The sequence below is a fragment of the Thamnophis elegans genome, chromosome 5 (genome assembly GCF_009769535.1).
Source record: "Thamnophis elegans isolate rThaEle1 chromosome 5, rThaEle1.pri, whole genome shotgun sequence".
NCBI lineage: Eukaryota > Metazoa > Chordata > Lepidosauria > Squamata > Colubridae > Thamnophis > Thamnophis elegans.
Window position 1 is genome coordinate 2,090,260 of NC_045545.1, and position 19,608 is coordinate 2,109,867.

At 40.1% G+C, this 19,608-nt stretch overlaps 1 protein-coding gene across 1 annotated transcript; it reads right to left on the reverse strand.

Annotated features, from left to right (window-relative positions):
• Nucleotides 1-12,491: 12,491 nt before the first annotated feature.
• On the reverse strand, nucleotides 12,492-17,974 carry ZNF281 (zinc finger protein 281). Its single transcript, XM_032218384.1, has one exon. It carries the CDS (start codon nucleotides 17,615-17,617, stop codon nucleotides 14,852-14,854), a length of 2,766 nt encoding a protein of 921 aa, XP_032074275.1. The 5' UTR covers nucleotides 17,618-17,974; the 3' UTR covers nucleotides 12,492-14,851.
• Nucleotides 17,975-19,608: the final 1,634 nt, after the last annotated feature.

Here is a 19,608-nt window from a genome sequence, read left to right on the forward strand (position 1 = left end):
CAAGTGAAAAATCTAAAAGCAAAATAATCAGATAATACATTAGTGTGTGGTTATATTATTATATTATAATTATTTGTTCTGGTTGTATTGCTTCCATGGATTTTTAACTATATGTTTGCAACCCATGTCATAGTTGCAAGTTGAGTATGTTTATAAATCAACTAAAAAAAATAAATAATGAAAACTTAATATGCTCAGATTTCCCATTTAACCTGAAAAGGAAGGTCTTTGCTGAATTATTATTTTTTTGGCTGAAACTTTAGGATATGTTCATCCCCAATCTAAAATGTTCCAAAACATAAAATAGCATTATAACAGTACTTCTCATATCTACCTACAGACAACACCCTCCTGACTTCCCTATCAAGAAAAGAAATCTGAAAATAAAAATATATTTCCTAGACATAGTATTGTTATTCTAAGACACAACACTGTTCTTAAACCAGTGTTTCTCAACCTTGGCGACTTTAAGTCCTGTGGACTTCAACTCCCAGAATCCCCCAGCCAGCTGTGCTGGCTGGGGGATTCTGGGAGTTGAAGTCCATAGGACTTAAAGTCACCAAGGTTGAGAAACACTGTTCTTAAACTATCTTTAATGACCTATTTTGCCCCACAGATATGGGGACTGAAGAGAAAACAATGGATTTTGTAGACTTTCTGTTCTCATATAGCAACAATTTGAACAAAAGCAAAAGACTCGTCTTCAGCCACGTCCCCCCCCTTCCCCTGAATTTGAAAGTACACATAATCCTCCAGCAATGCAAATGATGCAACACCAGCGTGATGAACTAAAGAGCAACTAGGCCGCATCTAGAGTCCTTTTGGGTTTTTGGTTTTTCCATTTCACTAATCTGTACAAATCTGGTCATTGCAAAATCATTGCAAAAGCCTGACTCATCATAAATGCTGCCTACAAGCCCAGATCACTTAACGTTTCTGGGTGGAGAGAATAAACTTTTGCATTTCAGGCCTCCCAGCCTCAATCTCTAGAGGAATAGCGACTGAACATGGCCTTGAGCAACCCCAATGCTGTTTTTCAAAGGGTTTACAGTCAGGGAATACATTCTTTCCCTCGCCAAGAATGAAGATTAGCTGCTCTGCAGGGAAAAAGAAACAGCAGCTAACAGCAAGAAAAGGGTTCCACCACAAATGCGCGCACAACAAAAGCGCGCCTGACTAAACCGCGGTGTCTAAAGCGCGGTGACAAAACCGCGCGACGAATGAGCGACTAATTAGCCCTAAAGCGCGCTGACAAAAGCGCCCCGACAGAAGCGCGCTGTAACGTAACCCTAAACCTAAACCTAACCCTAAACCTAACCCTAACCCTAACCCTAACCCTAACCCTAAAACTAACCCTAAACCTAACCCTAACCCTAAAACTAACCCTAAACCTAACCCTAAACCTAAACCTAACCCTAAACCTAACCCTAACCCTTAACCTAACCCTAAACCTAACCCTAACCCTAAAACTAACCCTAAACCTAACCCTAAACCTAAACCTAACCCTAAAACTAACCCTAACCCTAACCCTTAACCTAACCCTAAACCTAACCCTAACCCTAAAACTAACCCTAAACCTAACCCTAAACCTAAACCTAACCCTAAAACTAACCCTAAAACTAACCCTAAACCTAACCCTAACCCTTAACCTAACCCTAAACCTAACCCTAACCCTAACCCTAAAACTAACCCTAAAACTAACCCTAAAACTAAACCTAACTGTAAATCTTACCTTAAATTAAATCGCGCTTCTGTCGGCGCGCTATTGTCGGCGCGCTTTTGACATCGCGGTTTTAGCGCCGCGGTGTTGTCGGCACGCTTATGACGTTCGCACTTTTGTCGGGTCACGCAAGAAAAGGCCATGTCTTCTACTTATTACCAGATGGCTTGAGCTGCCCCTCAGAGAGACCACTGGATCAACTCTCATGGGAGGAAGAGTGGCAGAACTAGAGACTCTGGAGCGGTGTTTCTCAACCTTGGTGACTTTAAGTCTTGTGGACTTCAACTCCCAGAATCCCCCAGCCAGGTAATCCTCAACTTACAACTGTTCAAAGTTACAATGGCACTGAAAAAAAGTGACTTATGACCATTTTTCACACTTATGACCATTGCAGCATCTCTATGGCCATGTGATCAAAATTCAGGCCCTTGGCAACTGACTCATATTTATGACGGTTGCAGTGTCCGAGAGTCATGGGATCACCTTTTGTGACTTTCTGACAAGTAAAGACTATGCGGAAAGTCAGATTCACTTTAACAACTGGGTTTCTAACTTAATAGCAGTGATTCACTTAGTAACTGTGGCAAAATGGGGGAAAACTCACTTAACAAATGTCTCACTTAGCAACAGAAATGTTGGGCTCAATTGTGGTCATAAGTCGAGGACTGCGTATAAGGGATACATCCCATGAAAGTTGGACTAGGCATCTCTAGGAGCGAATAATACTTTCCAATGATTCCTCCTGAAACAAAATTACAAAACAGAATCTTCATATATTTTTTCCAGCTCTACTAAAGTGAAACAAAACTATGTAATTTATTTTCCTAACTCATCAAACTTGAAACACAGTGATAAAATACGCGTTATTCTTTCTCAGGACAAATTTGACCAAAATGTTTCTACATCCACATTTTTTGTTTTGTAATTTTGGAAAGAAATAAGGGATATTTTATACTACCGTATATGTATTAGTTAACCAAAAGGAGCAGATTTACAACTTCCTTGAATAGTAAAACAATAATCTCACCGTTACAACCATCTTACACTTTAAAGTCATCTTCTGGTTTTGCAATTTAATTAAATTTTATGCGGGGGGGGGGGGACTGTAACAGGAGATATGGTTTTGCATCCCTGTCTATGTTTCTGAATACTTTGAAACTTTCGCATTTAGCAGAGGTAGGTATCATGAAATGTTTTCCTGCTAAATGGGAAAAAAATATTACACAATTGTAAACGGCACTAAAAATTTCCGAGTAAGACCTTTGCAGATTTCTTCTTCTTCTACCAGCTAAGGCAATCTTAGACACTCATAGTTTCCCAGAGGAATATTCATTACCTTTTACAGGGTCAGTTTTCTTCTAAGATAAAATAAATTAGTGTCTTTTCTGCAACTTCTATTCATGGAAATGCAGCACTTAAACGGAGGACCAGGCAAACAGTTTAGCACACAACGCTAATATTTAAAACAGTGCTAGACTCAAGTCTCCCACAGCAAACAGAGCATGCTTTCACACAACTACAAAACTTCAAACCTATCTCCTCTTCTGCTAGAGGTAAATATCCTATATTTTCACTTTCAACTCCAATAAATCAACAAAGGCCTCTTTTTCTTTAGGGGTTGACCCCAGACTTATCTCATTGAATACACATCTAGTAATTAATATCTATTAAGAAGGAGCTCGGGGTTTCTACATGTCTTTTTTTTTTAATTGGATAGTCAGCTTGCTTCACAACCATTTCAAGATTTTTTGAACAGAGCAGAAATCTTTGGCCGTATGGGCCTGTGTTGTTGCTAATTTTTGTACAGTATCTATCCATTATAGGTAGGTGTAATAACTGAAAAGTAAAATTCAACTTCAAATATGTAATTTTCTGAAAATTTGATACATGAGTAAATTGACATATTCCATACCTCGTTTCGTTTTATTGAGCTTGTATGCCGCCCACTCCCGAAGGACTCCGGGCGGCTTACAATAAAACAAGGGAAGGGGATAATACACAAGACAACATATTAAAATATACAACAGTCACAATTTCCGAGGGGCTGGATATTTCACAAGCCCCCCAGCCTGCTGGAGCAGCCAGGACTTCACGGCTTTGCGGAAGGCCGGGAGGGTAGTGAGGGTCCGGATCTCCACGGGGAGATCGTTCCAGAGGGCTGGAGCTGCAACAGAGAAGGCTCTCCCCCGGGGAGTCTCCAGCCGACACTGGCTGGCAGATGGGATCCGGAGAAGGCCTAACCTGTGTGATCTAATCGGTCTATGGGAGGTAATCGGCAAGAGGCGGTCTCTCAGGTACCCAGGTCCAATGCCATGAAGGGCTTTATAGGTAATGACCAGCGCCTTGAAGCGGATCTGGAGACTAATGGGTAACCAGTGCAGCTCGCGGAGGATAGGTGTGATGTGGGTGTACCTGGGTGCACCCACGATCGCTTGCGCGGCTGCGTTCTGGACCAGCTGGAGTCTTCGAACACTCTTCAAGGGCAGCCCCATGTAGAGCACGTTACAATATTCCAGTCTTGAGGTCACGAGGGTGTGAGTGACTGTCTGAAGAGCCTCCCGATCCAGGTACCTTAGTTTTTAGATCCACAAGCAAGAAATTGTAAAGGTTCTTTTTCCCTTTCCCTCATAGAGAGAAGGAACATCCTACGCTGAACTCAACAATACAAAATGGTCATTCTTTCCTTGCCTTTGTTTCTTTGTTTAATCTATATCAGTGTTTCTCCAACCTTGGCGACTTTAAGTCCTGTGGACTTCAACTCCCAGAATCCCCCAGCCAGCACAGCTGTGCTGGCTGGGGGATTCTGGGAGTTGAAGTCCACAGGACTTAAAGTCGCCAAGGTTGGAGAAACACTGATTTATATGCCACCCACTCACTGCCAAAAGCAATTCTGGCGGCTTACAATGTAATTAAAATAGATATATAAAAACAATTATAAATATAAAAGGCTGTCGAATTGCAGGTGTTTAAATACAAACCAGGAGGATTTGAGTAGAGGTTGTATCTTCTCTGTCACTGTCACCTCCAACCTACAAGGTCTCCATTGAATCATCATATACACTTTTGTCTGTCAAGCATTCTTTTAAAAATGCTTACATTCATTCCGTAAAGTCCTCACATTTACATGTTTTATTTATATTTCGTCACTCTTTTTTTCTAGTTAAGTTAACCTATATTGCTAAAAAAAAAAAAATGGGTCAAGGAAAGCGGAGTATTAGAACTAGCAAATCTTCTCATACTCTTAAAACAGCCGCTTAAGCAAGAATGCGGAAATGATTTATTTGAAGCTAAATCCTTGCCTCAACTGTGTCAGGACTGCACAATCGTTCATTAAGGGACAGCTATGCTTTTGATTCAAAGAATATAAAAATACAGGTGAAGAAATCCATTGTGTATTTTAAAAGAAAGTTTACACTGAGGAAAGATGAATTTAAAATTAGGAGGGCAGAAACATCCAGAAACACCCTATTGGAGGTAATGCAGAGAGGTTGATTATCTTTCACGGCAATCAACAGGCCACAAAAATCTTTCTTCAGCACCAAATGTAGTCTAGTTAAAAAAATTATCATCAGTGGAAACCATTTTATTCAGTTTTACTTGCCGTTTTACCCTTTCTTTTCTAAAGAAAAAGAAAAAAAATATAGTCCTATGAAAGTAAATTTAACCTTGGAAATAGCTCTCACCTCCAAAAATCAAACTTGACAATCTTTTGAATATTTTGCCCTTTAACACCATATTGAGTTTAGCGTGTCCTGTTAAAAAAATTGATTTGAATAGGAGCCCAGATGGAAATAAAACAGAAATATATTGTGCACTACCCGAAGACTTCCCTCGGTCTCTGCAAAAGATAGATTTGAACTCATCCTCTCGGAAATTGATTGTAATGTCATAAAAATGAGAGGTTCTAACCTTTCAGGGGATGAGTAACTGAGTTAAAATCCCCCTAGGTTAATATCAAGTAGAATTTATATTAAAATAATAATAAAAATTAAGAACACTCCAATGAAACATGTTTATACATATCATAGAAAGCAGGTAGGAAGGGAAAAATGACAAGAAAAACCCACCTTAGATGTTACTTAGAACTGCCATCTAAACCTCTTGGTAATTACGAAACTATATGGGTTTGTGGAAATACCATCCCCAAGAAAACATAAACTGAGATTTGAAAGAGACACCTATAACAATAGAAAAAGGGAGAGAAGAAGGAAGGAGAAGAGAGGATGAAGGAAGTAGAGAAGGGAGGGAAGAAGGAAGGGAAAGGAGAGGAGGGTGGAAGGGAGAGAAAGAGAAGGAGAGATAGTAGGAAAGGAAGAGGAAGAGTGGAGGAGAGGTAAGGGAAGAAGAAAGAGGTAAGGAGAGGTGGGTGGAAGGGAGAGAAAGAGAAGGAGAGAGGGCAGGAGGGGAAGAGAGAGGGTAGGAGTAGGGGAGAGGTAAGGGAAGAAAGAAGGGGAAGGAGAGGAGGAAGGAAGGAAGTAGGGAAGGAAGGGAGGGAGAAAAGAAAGGGAAAATAAGGTGGTGTTGCAACAGGCGCTAGGGATGGTAAACAAAGCAACTCAAACTGTATATTATAATCTTTTAAATGGAATAACAAAAGTATAAGAATGGCAAAGAAAAAGAATAACTATGTGAATGTATACCTTTAATTGTATGTAAGAGAATAAATGACAGTAAGAATATAAAACACAATATAAACAATATTTTGTTATAAATAGCTAAGTATAAATAAATATAGAATTGTACATAAAAATGGATAATGAATAAGGAGACCATGAATGCAAGATAGAAATGTATAGAAGGGAAAACACTCACTGTAAGGAAACCGATACGGAACTGCTGTATGATATACGATGGAAACTTATTGTTCCTATGTTGTTTTAAGTCATGTGTTTGTTTGTGTTGATGTGTTTAAAATATAAATAAATAAATAAATAAATAAATAAATAAATAAATAAATAAATAAATAAATAAATAAATAAATAAAAGAACTGCCATCTAAACCTCTTGGTAATTACTAGTTCAAACTGTAACACATATTCAGTCTGTCTTCAGTGTGCTTTTCACCCTACTGAATATTCCTATTTAGTTTATGCTCTTTCGAACAAACAAATAAGAAACCATTTGTCTCTTATTGGAGAAAATAAAACCCAAGGGCATAACATGTACCCCGCGTGCGAAATATTGCACAATCGTGTTTAATATGTTAATTTGGTAAGATTGTATTTTATTTATTTCTTCCCATTTCTATCCTGCCTCAGAAGAGTAGGGATCTGTCTTGTAAGAAAATCTGGTTAACTGAAAAAAAAAGTAGGACATAATTATTGACGGGCTCTCTAAAGAGACCTACCCGAAAAGGACCAGTGTCGTTTATAACTACAATAGTAGAATTAAGATCAGAAATTCATCTTTGGCATTTGTGTGCTGCTGTTGTTATGCTTGTCTGTCACCGTAATAAAGATGGATTTGATCTAAGATTGCTACTGCCACTGTTTTCCAGCACACAGGCACATCCCGTGAAAAGTTTAAAGTGGTTTTCACTGTCGCCATCCTCATGTCACCCAGCTGAGTACAAAACATGGCACTCCATCAGTGTCCTAACTCAGTCTTCAATAAAATGACGGGTTTGTCACTTTTTATAAGCCACGGTGCTCTCACAGTAAGGAAAAATGCCACAAGACCTTTCGAGTCGTTATAATTGGTTAAACGGTAGTAGTGGGTTACTTACAGCCGTGGTTCCCGAACTTGGAAACTTTTAAGACTTGTGGACTTCAACTCCCAGAATTCTCCAGGCAGCATTCACTGGCTGGGGAATTCTGGGAGTTGAAGCCCGGACATCTTCAAGTTGCCAAGGTTGAGTTGCTTGAAGACAAATCAATGGTGAAGGACACAGTCATACATACACAGTCAAAGAGCAAATTGAAGCTGGATGTCCTCTCCCTCTGTGTTGTCCCATAATGGTTTCAGCCAAGCGTTAGCTTTACTTGGGAATTGTGAGAGTTGCATCTAGAGCAGTGGTTCCCAAAGTTGGCAAGTTTAAGACTTGTGGACTTCAACTCCCAGAATTCTCCAGCCAGCTGGCTGGAGAATTCTGGGAGTTGAAGTCCACAAGTCTTAAACTTGCCAACTTTGGGAACCACTGACTTACAGAGTGGCAGGATAATGGAATGAGTTTCTACCAAAGGAAGTTTCATCTCAAAAAATTAACCGGCACCATAGTTACTCAAAACAGATCATCTGGGTAGAAATGCAGGAATGCAACACCGACGCAAATTAACATTAAATCCTCATCTGAAAGTGTCAACCAGCATATAGAATCTTAAAAAAAAAAAGACTGGAGGAAAACAGGAAAGATAGTATGTAGGAATCTTCTACCTCCATTTTAGGCAGGTTCTAATAGTTGTGTTCAAGCTAGTGTCCTCCAGAAGGGCTGGCCCACAATTCCCATTATACCGAACCAGGATTATAGGAATTTTAATCCAAAACTATAGTCATCGAGTTGGGAATGCCTACAATGTCTAAATTTGCTCAGGGCTGATATAGAGTTTAACTGTAGGAGATGAGGAAGAGGGCTCGGAGTATTTCATTCTGTTCAAGACGAAAAACGTTTCCCAATTCTTTTGAACATGCGGAGAATGAGCATGGTGCGAGCTTCTAGAAAATTCAGGTGCTTTTTAAGAAGTAATGTTATTGATTCTCCTAAAGAATAGAAATAAAAACAGTTTGATTCTCCTAAAGACAGAAATAGAAAAGCAAAATTTGCACCATTGATTCAAACCATGTGAATTAAAGTATTTTTTAAATTAAATGATTAAAAAGTAACAACCCAGGTAGAAAAATATATATATATATATATATAATACAACAATAAAATATATTTATTTTTCTACAAGAACCTTGTTTATGTCTTTATACAAAACTAGATGCACCATTGAACCATTGGATCATCATTCAAAGGTATTTCCTTAGCTATCACTTAGGCATACCTGCACTCTCCCCAACCTACATCATACACCTGACCCAGATTGTTCACAAACTTCCATGCATTGTCCCTGACACTGTGCCTCTTGCACCTCACCTTCCCTAAACACTCCCTTGTGTCCTTTCACACCTAGCACCTGTACACAACTTCCCTCAACTACACATTGCCCTTTTGCACTGTCAAACATCCTCTTTGAACACATAGGGTGCGTATTGCACACGCTTACTCTAGCACATCCTTCCTGACCTATGCGATGCCTCTCGGGAATCTTCCCTAACTTATGTAGTGTCTCCTCTGCACCTACGTACAGCACATCACTCCCCCATTCCACCTGGCAACAGTGATTTACCTGCCCACCAGCCTGGGACTTCCAACTTCCCCGTTGACCTTTCTTCTGGAAAACTGGCAGGGAACATTGGAAATTTGACCATGGCAGTGCTGAATCAGGCAATGGTTTCCCAAATCTCCTGGGAATAATGGGTCCCAGATTTTGGATGCATTCTGCAAGTTAATTACAGGACCTTGATTCAAAAATTGTTGCTCTGGGATGCCCTATTTTTTTCAATTGAAAGTTACATACACAAGAATATTAATAGTATTTTTAATGAATTGCACTTAAACCGAAAGGAACCCTATTGTCCAATCTTTGTTTCCATCTACGTAGCCAATTCAAAGCCTGAAAATGGATGTTTCATTAAGCTCAACTTCAGAGTCCAATAGACAATGAGAGGCACATAATCATCTTTTCTGCAAGAGGTTGTAATACATCCAAACAGCACTTGCTTTCAGTTGCCTTAAAAGACCCATAAAATGATTCATGAGCTCTGGTTTATAGCAAAACAAGATATTGGTCGGAATCATAGAACATGTTAAGTTAATAAACTAAAGTTATTTGCAGAACTGCAGGGGAAGAATAAAAAAAAGAACATTTTTATTTCTCCCAAATTTCAACACATCAATACAAGAACTTTCCAAAGAGAATTCAGTTTAATTTTGTATGAGTCTGAGAAAATAGGTAAATTCTCAGTATGTTGTCATTACTAATAATATGCAGTAGATTTTTATTTTTTACTGCTTGATTAGCTATCTACACTTAACAGATAAAAATATCTGCTTTGTAAAAGTAACATTTGTAAAGCCCAAGAAAACTTTGCCCAGCAAAACACACAGGCATTGTACTACTGTGGCATGTGCATCTTAGAAGAACTATTTCCAATTATTTATTGTCCACTACATCTGATTGTACTTTAGCAAGTGGAATTTAAAAATGTGTAACCTACTATCTTAGTTCCCAGAGTTACTTGAGGTCTTCATGCCTACCTCTCTATCGTCACGGAGCTTTTGGGGATCGCTACGTAAGCTGACGGTTAGTAACATGGTACATACGGGCATCACAACACATGTAACCCTTCCCATGCCAAGTTATTTTTATTTATTTGTTCAATTTCCATAGCTGCCCATCTAAATTAAATTGCAACAAGTATCACAATAATTAAACCATAAAAACACAAAAAGTTAAAATTATACATTTAGGCAGCTGAATTATAATTACATTAAAATTAATAGTGCAGTGAAATATCAAAGCCATCCTAAACTTTGAAGGAAGAATATTCCAAAGGGCAGGGCTACTGCCAAGATGGCATGTCACTTTACTGTTTATAAATATAAACTCTTTACATTTTAAACAGTCTTTACATTTTAAAGTCTTAGCTCTTGGCAAACATAATTTCTAGAACTGCTTGCTTATCCTTTTTCAGGGCAAATTTAAAGTATCAGAGCGATACATTACTATGATCTCCAGCCAGCCCATATCCCTTGGCTGATAGGACCATAGCATCTGCAGTCTACTAGACCAAATTGGACAGGTAGAAATTATTGAGAGAAGACAGGCCTTTTTTTATCTAGAAGCTTGAGAATTCACCAATCCCACAAGTTTTTGGCGTGCTCGAGTGAAATCTTACCCAATTTTGGATCAAAACACAATTTTTTACAAGACTTCTTAACTATGTGAGATACTGGCCATTATTATTATATTATTTTATTATTATGACTGCTACCATCATCAACAGGGTATCAATAGTTCCTCAATCATGTTAGGTATTTGGCCTAAAGCAACTCAAGAAAAGATGGACGTGTACAAGTAAATCACCAGAAGTCAAACTCCGCTGATGAGCATCAACATTTTCAGAGGTCCACGAGAGACTTCCACATAGCAGTGTTTTAAAGATCAGACTCTTGATAGTGAATACCCACAATTCTCTTCTTTAAATAAGGCAGGACATTGTCCTCACACCTATCATCCCAATGATTGAAACCCTCCACCAATTTCTCCTTTAAACTAACTGATAATCCTAGAGGTTCACATACTTTTACTACACACAAATATAGAACTTTGGATCGTTTTCCTCAGTAAATGTATGAACAAGTATAGTGCTTTTAATTTATTGGGTTTTTAATCGTTTTAGAACTGTGGAAAACAGGTGGAGAACAGATTACATTTTAGGTTATATTTATGCAAAAATGTTGAAAACCCAAAAGCGTTTACCTTTAAGCAACACCATATACTACCAAGGCTGAACTTCAAGGAACAAAGCTAGAAAATGGGATTAAAAAGGTAAAGATATCTTAAATTCCATGATCAGGTTCGTATGCTTCCTTTTTTAAAAAACTATTTCTCTACTTATCATTGCAGACTAAAATACCAGATCAGATTAACTGGAAACATGAAAGTAAGAAAGATCTGCATGAAAAATATTGATCCTAAAAATTATTGAAATCTTCCCTGGGAAATATCTTTCTTTCCCTTGTTTTCAACAGCCATATTTGGTCCAGGAGTCTAACAATATATCTATTTTTATGTTGGTTCTAGAGTGTATTTCCCCTGCTGGTTATTTGGAAACTATAAAGAATTATACTTTTGTGTTTCAGTGCATTAACATTTGCTATAGTTACATAATATAAAATTACATAATACAAAAGGTGTTATCTCTTTTAAAAAATGTTTTAACCAACTGTTGCAAGGATTACATAATAGCATAGTACATAAGAGCTACTAGAACAAAAATGTGTAAGTGTCATGCATTGATTTTGGTACTCTCCCTATACTTTTCTATTAATCTCCACATTTGAAGCTGTCCTTACCAAATTTGGAAAATAAAACTTGCTGACATTCGTGACTAGTTCATTGAGCTCATTAGCAGAGTTGTGTCAGTTTTCAAAGCAGCCCTTCATTTTGAGCACAAAGGAAGTGGTCTTTGAGTGTCCCAAACTTGAAATCAAATCAGATCAGCCTCAATGGAGAGTACTAGAGGCTTCAGAAGGCATATGAACTCTACCTGGGTTAGGTCTAGTTTAATCCCTTCATCTGGATATTAAAATAGCTCTTTTTTAAGAGCCAAAACCTTGCATCGATTTTCTGGTGGGTCTAGGAAATCAGGTGAAATTGAATTAGGCTTCTGGTTATTTACTAAATATCTGATCGTGATTCAACAATTAAAATAAACCTTGGTTTAACCTAACATGTAAAAACCGTGCTTCCTTTCCATTTCCTTCCCAAATATATAAAATGAGGCAATGCAATACTATAATTTACCCAATTGACATCCAACTCTCCAACAGAATTCCAAAGCTACTAAAATAAAACCAAATCACTGCTAACACTTCTCAGTATTCTAAATATGTCAAATTGTATCATTTACTGTAAGTAATCTGATACTACCAATAGTTGATTTGTTTGAAAAGCATCTCCAAAGAAATCCATATAGAGTAGGATAAATAATTTAAAGCTCAAAATAACGAAAAACTGTGTTTTTATTGTTCACCTAAAGAAGTTTTACAATAAAAATACCTTTTAAAAGCAAGCAAGTTATTCTTCTTTTGTTCCAGCGTTTAGTTTCATGGAATTGTCTTGAAGAAGCCAGGGGTGTAACTGGATAGATAATACAATGGCATCTTCTTTCCTTAGTTGTGTGAACAGCATTTTAATTGGTCACAGTCTAAAGCAAACAATCCCTATCCACACTATCCAGTACACACAATATAAAGAAAAATAACTGCACTGGAACAAAATACCCCAAAAGACAAAGAAAAACCCATAGCAGAACTACACAGTGGTTAAGATATATTCCATCCCTTGATGATAAATTGTGCTCTCTAACTAGATGGCAGGGGAAATTAACAGCACTAATTTGAAGGACGGGAAATACATTATCAAATATATATATATGTATATATACTTAAATGAGATTTAATTAATTAACGCATTAGTAATAAGGTGATGATGTCTCATTTGGTCAAGTGTTCAAGTTGATTTAGTAGGCAGGAAGAAGAGAAAAAAATGGGTATACTGAGCATTCTGTAACAATTTAGGAATTTAAAAGTTTTTGTAATACATCTTCATAACTGAAGAGTTTTACACTTGCACAATGTTAATCACTTTATTATACATGAACACCTGAAAGGCCAATTACACAATAAGACTGCAAACGACCACTGGTATTTTTCTGCCTTCTGAAAGCCCCTAAGGCAGAAGAAGTCTCACCAAAAGTACATTTAAAAAATCTGCAAAAACATCACCAAAATTACATTTAAAAACTAATTTTAAAAAAAAAAATCTGCAAAAAAAGTGGTTCTGGACAGTGCAACTGCTTTTTAGCAGTTTTAAAGTAGCCACTAAGTTCTCTAGAAGGTTTTTGTGGCTTCACAGGCTTTAATCAAGATTCACATATCATAAATAATGTACCACAAAATATACATTAATTTGAGCAACAAATTCCTTAGGAAGATTCTGGCTACAAGAGACCACATGGGTACCTGTCACATGGTTCATATGTTGAGGCCAATCTCTGAATCCAAGTCAAGTCTCATGACCCAAGCCTGCAAAGTCTTCTACACATCCTTAAAACCCACACGTAATCTGAACCCCCACCCCAAAACCCAAGACCGTTTATGGATGTAAATCCCAATGCACACTGGGAGACTTCTCTATGTACAACTAATTGTTCTTTATTGTATCTTATATAGAAAACTTTATAAACTTCTAAAATAAAGAGGGGTATTCCACTGTTTTAACTCCTGACGTCATGAGACATCTGAACGTACATAATATTATGCAATCTTCTGGAATGTATATCTTCTAAAATTCCAGCTGTTAAGCTAAGGGACAAGAAAAAAAATAGCACAATCTTGGCAAACAAACTTGGTATAGAAAACAGATGATTAAAAAGACAGCTTAAGATGTTTTAAAAAAATGAGCAAAGGGAAATAAAAGGTTGGAGGCCAATTGAACGGATTTTTAAAAATATATAATAAATAACGCATTCCAAAGTGTATATAAATTATTACTGTAATTTGAATTTGGGGCTACGTGAAATTACTACTTCAAAAATCCTCTTGTAGATTATACCATTAATATCTCTTTACAGAATTATAATCTTCTAGGGACAGGGAGGAAGGAGAATGGACATTATTTTTCTTAAAGCTATCATTCCAGGAAACATACCAAGGATCTGAGAGTAGCTACCCTAAAAATATGGAATGGGCATTATCCTCTGGAAAAAGAAATAAAGTAGTATGTTAAACACTATAAACAAGCTTTAGGCAGCTAAATTCTCAGAATTTTATATCACCCAGATACAAGACAGCAATTCGCAATGTCTTAGAACCCTTTGTTAAATGGCAGAATAGTGTTACCACTTATTTGTAAATTCAAAACTCCAATACACCGACAGTGTACAGAATCTCCTTGCTTCATTACATTTTCCTGAGAGTAAAGCAATTAACATAATCTTAATCCTAAAACAAAAGTTGATTTTTTTTTTGTCTCGGTTTTTAAATTTTTTTTTTTTCCTCTTTTTTGCAGTTGCAATTTTTGGGCTACTCCCTGACAATCTAAGTTAAGTAAATTTGATTGCTAAACACTGTCACATAAACACAAAAAAATGCAAACTATAATGTCTATTGATCCGATTAAAAAAATCATGGTACAAACCAATCTAAAATTAACGAAAACTAAATATGAAAAGTTGCATTGAAAGGGCGTGTTACATCATTATTTGTATTAGGATCATGTAGAAACATTCCAATGGCAGTGTTATCAAAATAAAACTAACACATTAAGACCACCCCCCCTAAGCCTAGTCACACTTGAGACTCTACCTATAACTTTGGCTAGTCGGGGTCTTTACTCTGGTACTACATGGCTCACTAACATCAGACATTATATTTGAATACCCTGAGAAATCTGATACTGAAGTCCTTACTCTATGGTCCACTTCTCCATTAGAGTTAGCAATAAAAGTCATTGGCACCCTGCTGCCCGTCTTAAACTGAGAACCAAATGCTTGTGCAAAGGTCTCTATCTGATATGTTGCCCGGTGTTCTAGGTCCTTCTGAGGATCTATCTGGTTAGCTAGCTCCTGAGACGGAATGGGAAAGCTCGCTGAAGTTTCTAGGGTTTTTTGTTCCTTCTGGCTATTCAGCTTCTGAGGTGTAGCATGGCAGCCTGATGAAGCGTCTATGTTTTTCTGAGAATCTATCAGGTCGTCTAGTTCTTGTGAAGGAGTCAACTGCTGATGGGTCGCCTCCAGAGCAGACAAATAAAAACCCGGCTGAGATCCAAGCAACATCCCAAAAGGGGGCTTTGACAACGCAGATGGCAACACTGAGGTAACGGATTGGCTGAAACCACACTCAAGTGGGGACGTAGTGTACACTTGTTTGTCTGGAAACAAAGTATGGTTATGAAGGCTTGAAGACAAACTTACAAACTGGAAACTGGGACCAAAAGCAAAACCGGTGCTGTTGGTTGTTCTTTCAAAAGCATGCTGGAGGTATTTTGAGTATTCTTGCAACATGCTAGCCTTGTCGTTAGAAGCTGCCTGGGAGCTGGGGCTCAGGTTCTCCTCCTGGACCATCTCCGGATGCTCTCCCGAAGCTTGCAAGTCCACGCGCTGCTCGGTGATGCTGAAGGGATCCTCTTTCTGGCCTTCTGACTTGTGGGAGTACTGATCTAGGAGACTTTGCAAGACTTCATCGGGAATGCCAGACTTATCGTGACAAGATTTGATGTCAGCATTGAGAGACGCTGGGTCAATAAGAGACAGCGGGGTCTCACTGTCCATAACACTTCCCCCTGCGGACTGAATGACAGACGGTTGGGAGGCCATATGCCCAACGTTTATAGAAAAGGCACTGTTACTGCTGGCGGTTTGCAAGTATCTTCTCTTCTTTGAAAACTGCATGGCATCATCATAATTGCTGCTTATTTGGCCCGATTTGCCACTTGCTGCTTGGAGAAGGCCAATAGCATCAGCACTGGAATTTGCAACTAGGCCAAGAGAGCTACTTGGTTTTCCAGAAAATTGCTTCTGACCGAGGAGGTCGGGTAATGGTGAAATGAAATTAAGAAAGCTCTTGTCTGCACTTTTCCGGTTTCCTTTTTTAAAGATTAGTTTTGGCACCTTTTTCTGCAGCTCTTCCAACCCAGCGCCAATCAAGCCGCCACTGGAAGACACTATTGGGATTTCTACTGCGTAATTCTGCAAGGACATATTGGATGCAATTTGAGATTCAGATATTTTATGACTGGTTTTATGCTCTTTGTTTTCAGTGGGTATACATTTCGCTTTGCTTTTTCTCTTTGATGAACCTGTGTTTCCCTGAGACAACATAGACAAGTTGCCCATGCTATGATTTGAGGGCCCAGGATCCATTCCAGCACCTGCTTTCCCTATGGCTTCTCCGCACGTACGTCTGTGCTTCAAAAGTCTATCGGTTCTTGAAAAATACTGCTGACAGGTTTCACATTTGTATGGCTTTTCTCCGCTGTGCGTTCTCTTGTGCCTCTCCATGTGGTACTTCTGGATGAACTTCATACTGCATTGGTCGCACCCAAATGGCTTCTCCCTACTGTGGATTTTCTCGTGCCTTTGGAGCAAATACTTCTGAATGAAACCCATGTTGCACTGACTACACTGGAAAGGCCTCTCGCCAGTATGGATAAGCACGTGCCTGCGCAGGTGATAGGAGCTCCTGAAGGCGGCATTACAGTGTTCACAGACATGAGGTTTCTGGCTAGGGGACAGCATGGCAGCCTCTCCGTCTCCCGCCATGAGGGCCTTGGCTGAAGCGCTCGGCTTCTTCTTGGCTTTGTTTCCCTGAGATTCACACTTTGGCCTCTTGGTCTTCTTGCCGTGGGCGTCCTGTTTATGCTCGTCTAAGCCGGCGGCACTTAGGTCGCCGCTGCTCCGGATGCCCAGCAGCAAATCTCCTCTATGGGGGTGATGATGGAGGTGGTGGAAGAGGCTGAGGTCCTGGATCACACTTGGGTTGGCACCTTCCACTCCTCCTCCTCCTCCACCGCCAAGAGCCGGGTGCCTCTCCTCCCCAGCTATGCCGAAGAGACCCCCGTAATGGTGGTGGTGGTGGTGGTGATGCTGCTGCTGATGCTGATGCTCTTCCTCCTCTTGCTCGCTGGGCTTCTCCTGCTTGATGTTCACCAAGGAATGGAGGAAACCCCACGGGCCCCTCTGGGACGACGAGGAGGAGGAGGAAGAGGAGGCGGTCAGAGGAAACCCTCCTGTCGGCTCTTTCTTGAAAGTCATGCCCTGAGGGTGAGGGTGGTGGTGGTGGTGGTGAGGCGGCGGGTGGCTCTCAGCGGCCGAGGAAGACGAAGAGGAGGAGGATGATGAAGAGGAGGAGGAGGAAGAGGAGGAGGAGGCGGCCGCCGTGGTAGCCGAAGCAGAAGCCAAGCCACAATGCTGCGGGGGCGCGGCCGGCCGAGTGAAGCTGGTGACCGGCGGCAGGCGGTGGTTGAACATGACCATGCTGGGGGGGAACGTGGGCTCCATCGCCGACCGCTTGGAGGAAGAAGAAGAAGAGCCGCCGCCGCCGCTCAGGAAGCCGCTGCCGAGTTTCATATTTCGTCCGCGGGGGAGAGAAGCCGGGGGGGAGAGGAGGCGCGGCCCTCAGGCGCCGCTGCTTCTTCTGCTGCTCGCTCGCTTTCGACTCACTCACCCCGGCGCGACCGGCCCGCTTCTCCCTTTCGCGCCCCGCGCTGCTTCTCTTAACGCTCCGCCGAGTCACGGCCGCCGACAGCCCCGGCGCATCCTTCGCAAAGACGCTCGGGCCCCACCCGGCCCAACCTCCGTCCCGCCGCCGCCGCCGCCGCTTCCTCCTCCTCCTCCTCCTCCTCCTGACGGCCGCCGCCGCCTCCAGTTAAAAATATCGCCACAATGGAATTAGCAGAGCGTCCGCCCCCCCCCCGCTGGAAGGCCCGCACTGCACATGCGCCGCGCGCGGCACGCCGGGAAGGATTGCCCAGTCAGGAGGGCACTAATGGTTGGGGGGGAGGCAGGAAGGCGCAGGCGCGAATGGACCCCCCCCCCTCTTTTGCATCTCTCTCTCTCTCCCTCCCTCCGCCCCCCCCCGCCCCTCTCTCCTCCTCCTCACGCGCCCCCCTCCCCTCGAGATTACCTCACGGCCGCCGGTCGTCCCCGCTTTAATGGGCGCCGTCAAAGGGACACCGGTGGCCGCCTGAGGGGGGGGGGGTGTCTCTCTCGGCCTCGCGCGAAATAAATAAATAAATCTCTCTGTGTCTCCCTAGTAAATGAAGCTATTTTCACACGTGCGCAGTTAACACGCGTGTCCGCGCAGTTTTCTTGTGTGTTCTGGTGAGGGGAGGGAGGGAGCGGCCTTGTCCTCCTCCACGGTTGGCCCGATTCTTCGCTGAGGAATGTCCCCCCCTTTTTTTTTTCGGGTGGTGGTGGTGGTGGTGAATAAAGCGGGTGCGTGTTGTTGACTCGAGCGTGGAGGGCGACCCCGGTTGCGAGCGGGCTCCCTCCCTCCCTTCCCCGCCAAAAAGCAGGCGTGAGGGTGCGGGAGAAAGGCCGGTGTTTCCCCCTCAGCTGATCTGAAGAGGCTCTTAAATGAGTTAATAAGTGATTTTCTTCACCCCCCCCCCCCCAATAAAGGAAGGTTTGAAACGGCTATTAACTATATAGGTTCAAATTAGGGGAAATGAATAAATAAATAATAAATAAATAAATAATGCTGTTTTTCTTCCCCCCAAAAGGAAGGTTGAAATGGCTATTACTGTATATAGGTTCAAATTAGGGGAAACAATAAATAAATAAATAAATAAATAAATAAATAAATAAATAAATAAATAAATAAATGAGTAATAACTGTTTCCCCCCCCCTCCCCAATAAAGGAAGGTTGAAACGGCTATTACTGTATATAGGTTCAAATTAGGGGAAATAAATAAATGAATAAATAATAAATAAACAATAAATAAATAATAAATAAATAAATGAGTAATGCTGTTTTTCTTCCCCCCCAAAGGAAGGTTGAAATGGCTATTACTATATAGGCTCAAATTAGGGGAAATAAATAAATAATAAATAAATAAATAAATAAATAAATAAATAAATAAATAAATAAATAAATAAATAAATAAATAAATGAGTAATAACTGTTTCCCCCCCCTCCCCAATAAAGGAAGGTTGAAACGGCTATTACTGTATATAGGTTCAAATTAGGGGAAATAAATAAATGAATAAATAATAAATAAACAATAAATAAATAATAAATAAATAAATGAGTAATGCTGTTTTTCTTCCCCCCCAAAGGAAGGTTGAAATGGCTATTACTGTATAGGCTCAAATTAGGGGAAATAAATAAATAATAAATAAATAAATAAATAAATAAATAAATAAATAATAAATAAATAAATAAATAAATAAATAAATGAGTAATAACTGTTTCCCCCCCCCTCCCCAATAAAGGAAGGTTGAAACGGCTATTACTGTATATAGGTTCAAATTAGGGGAAATAAATAAATGAATAAATAATAAATAAACAATAAATAAATAATAAATAAATAAATGAGTAATGCTGTTTTTCTTCCCC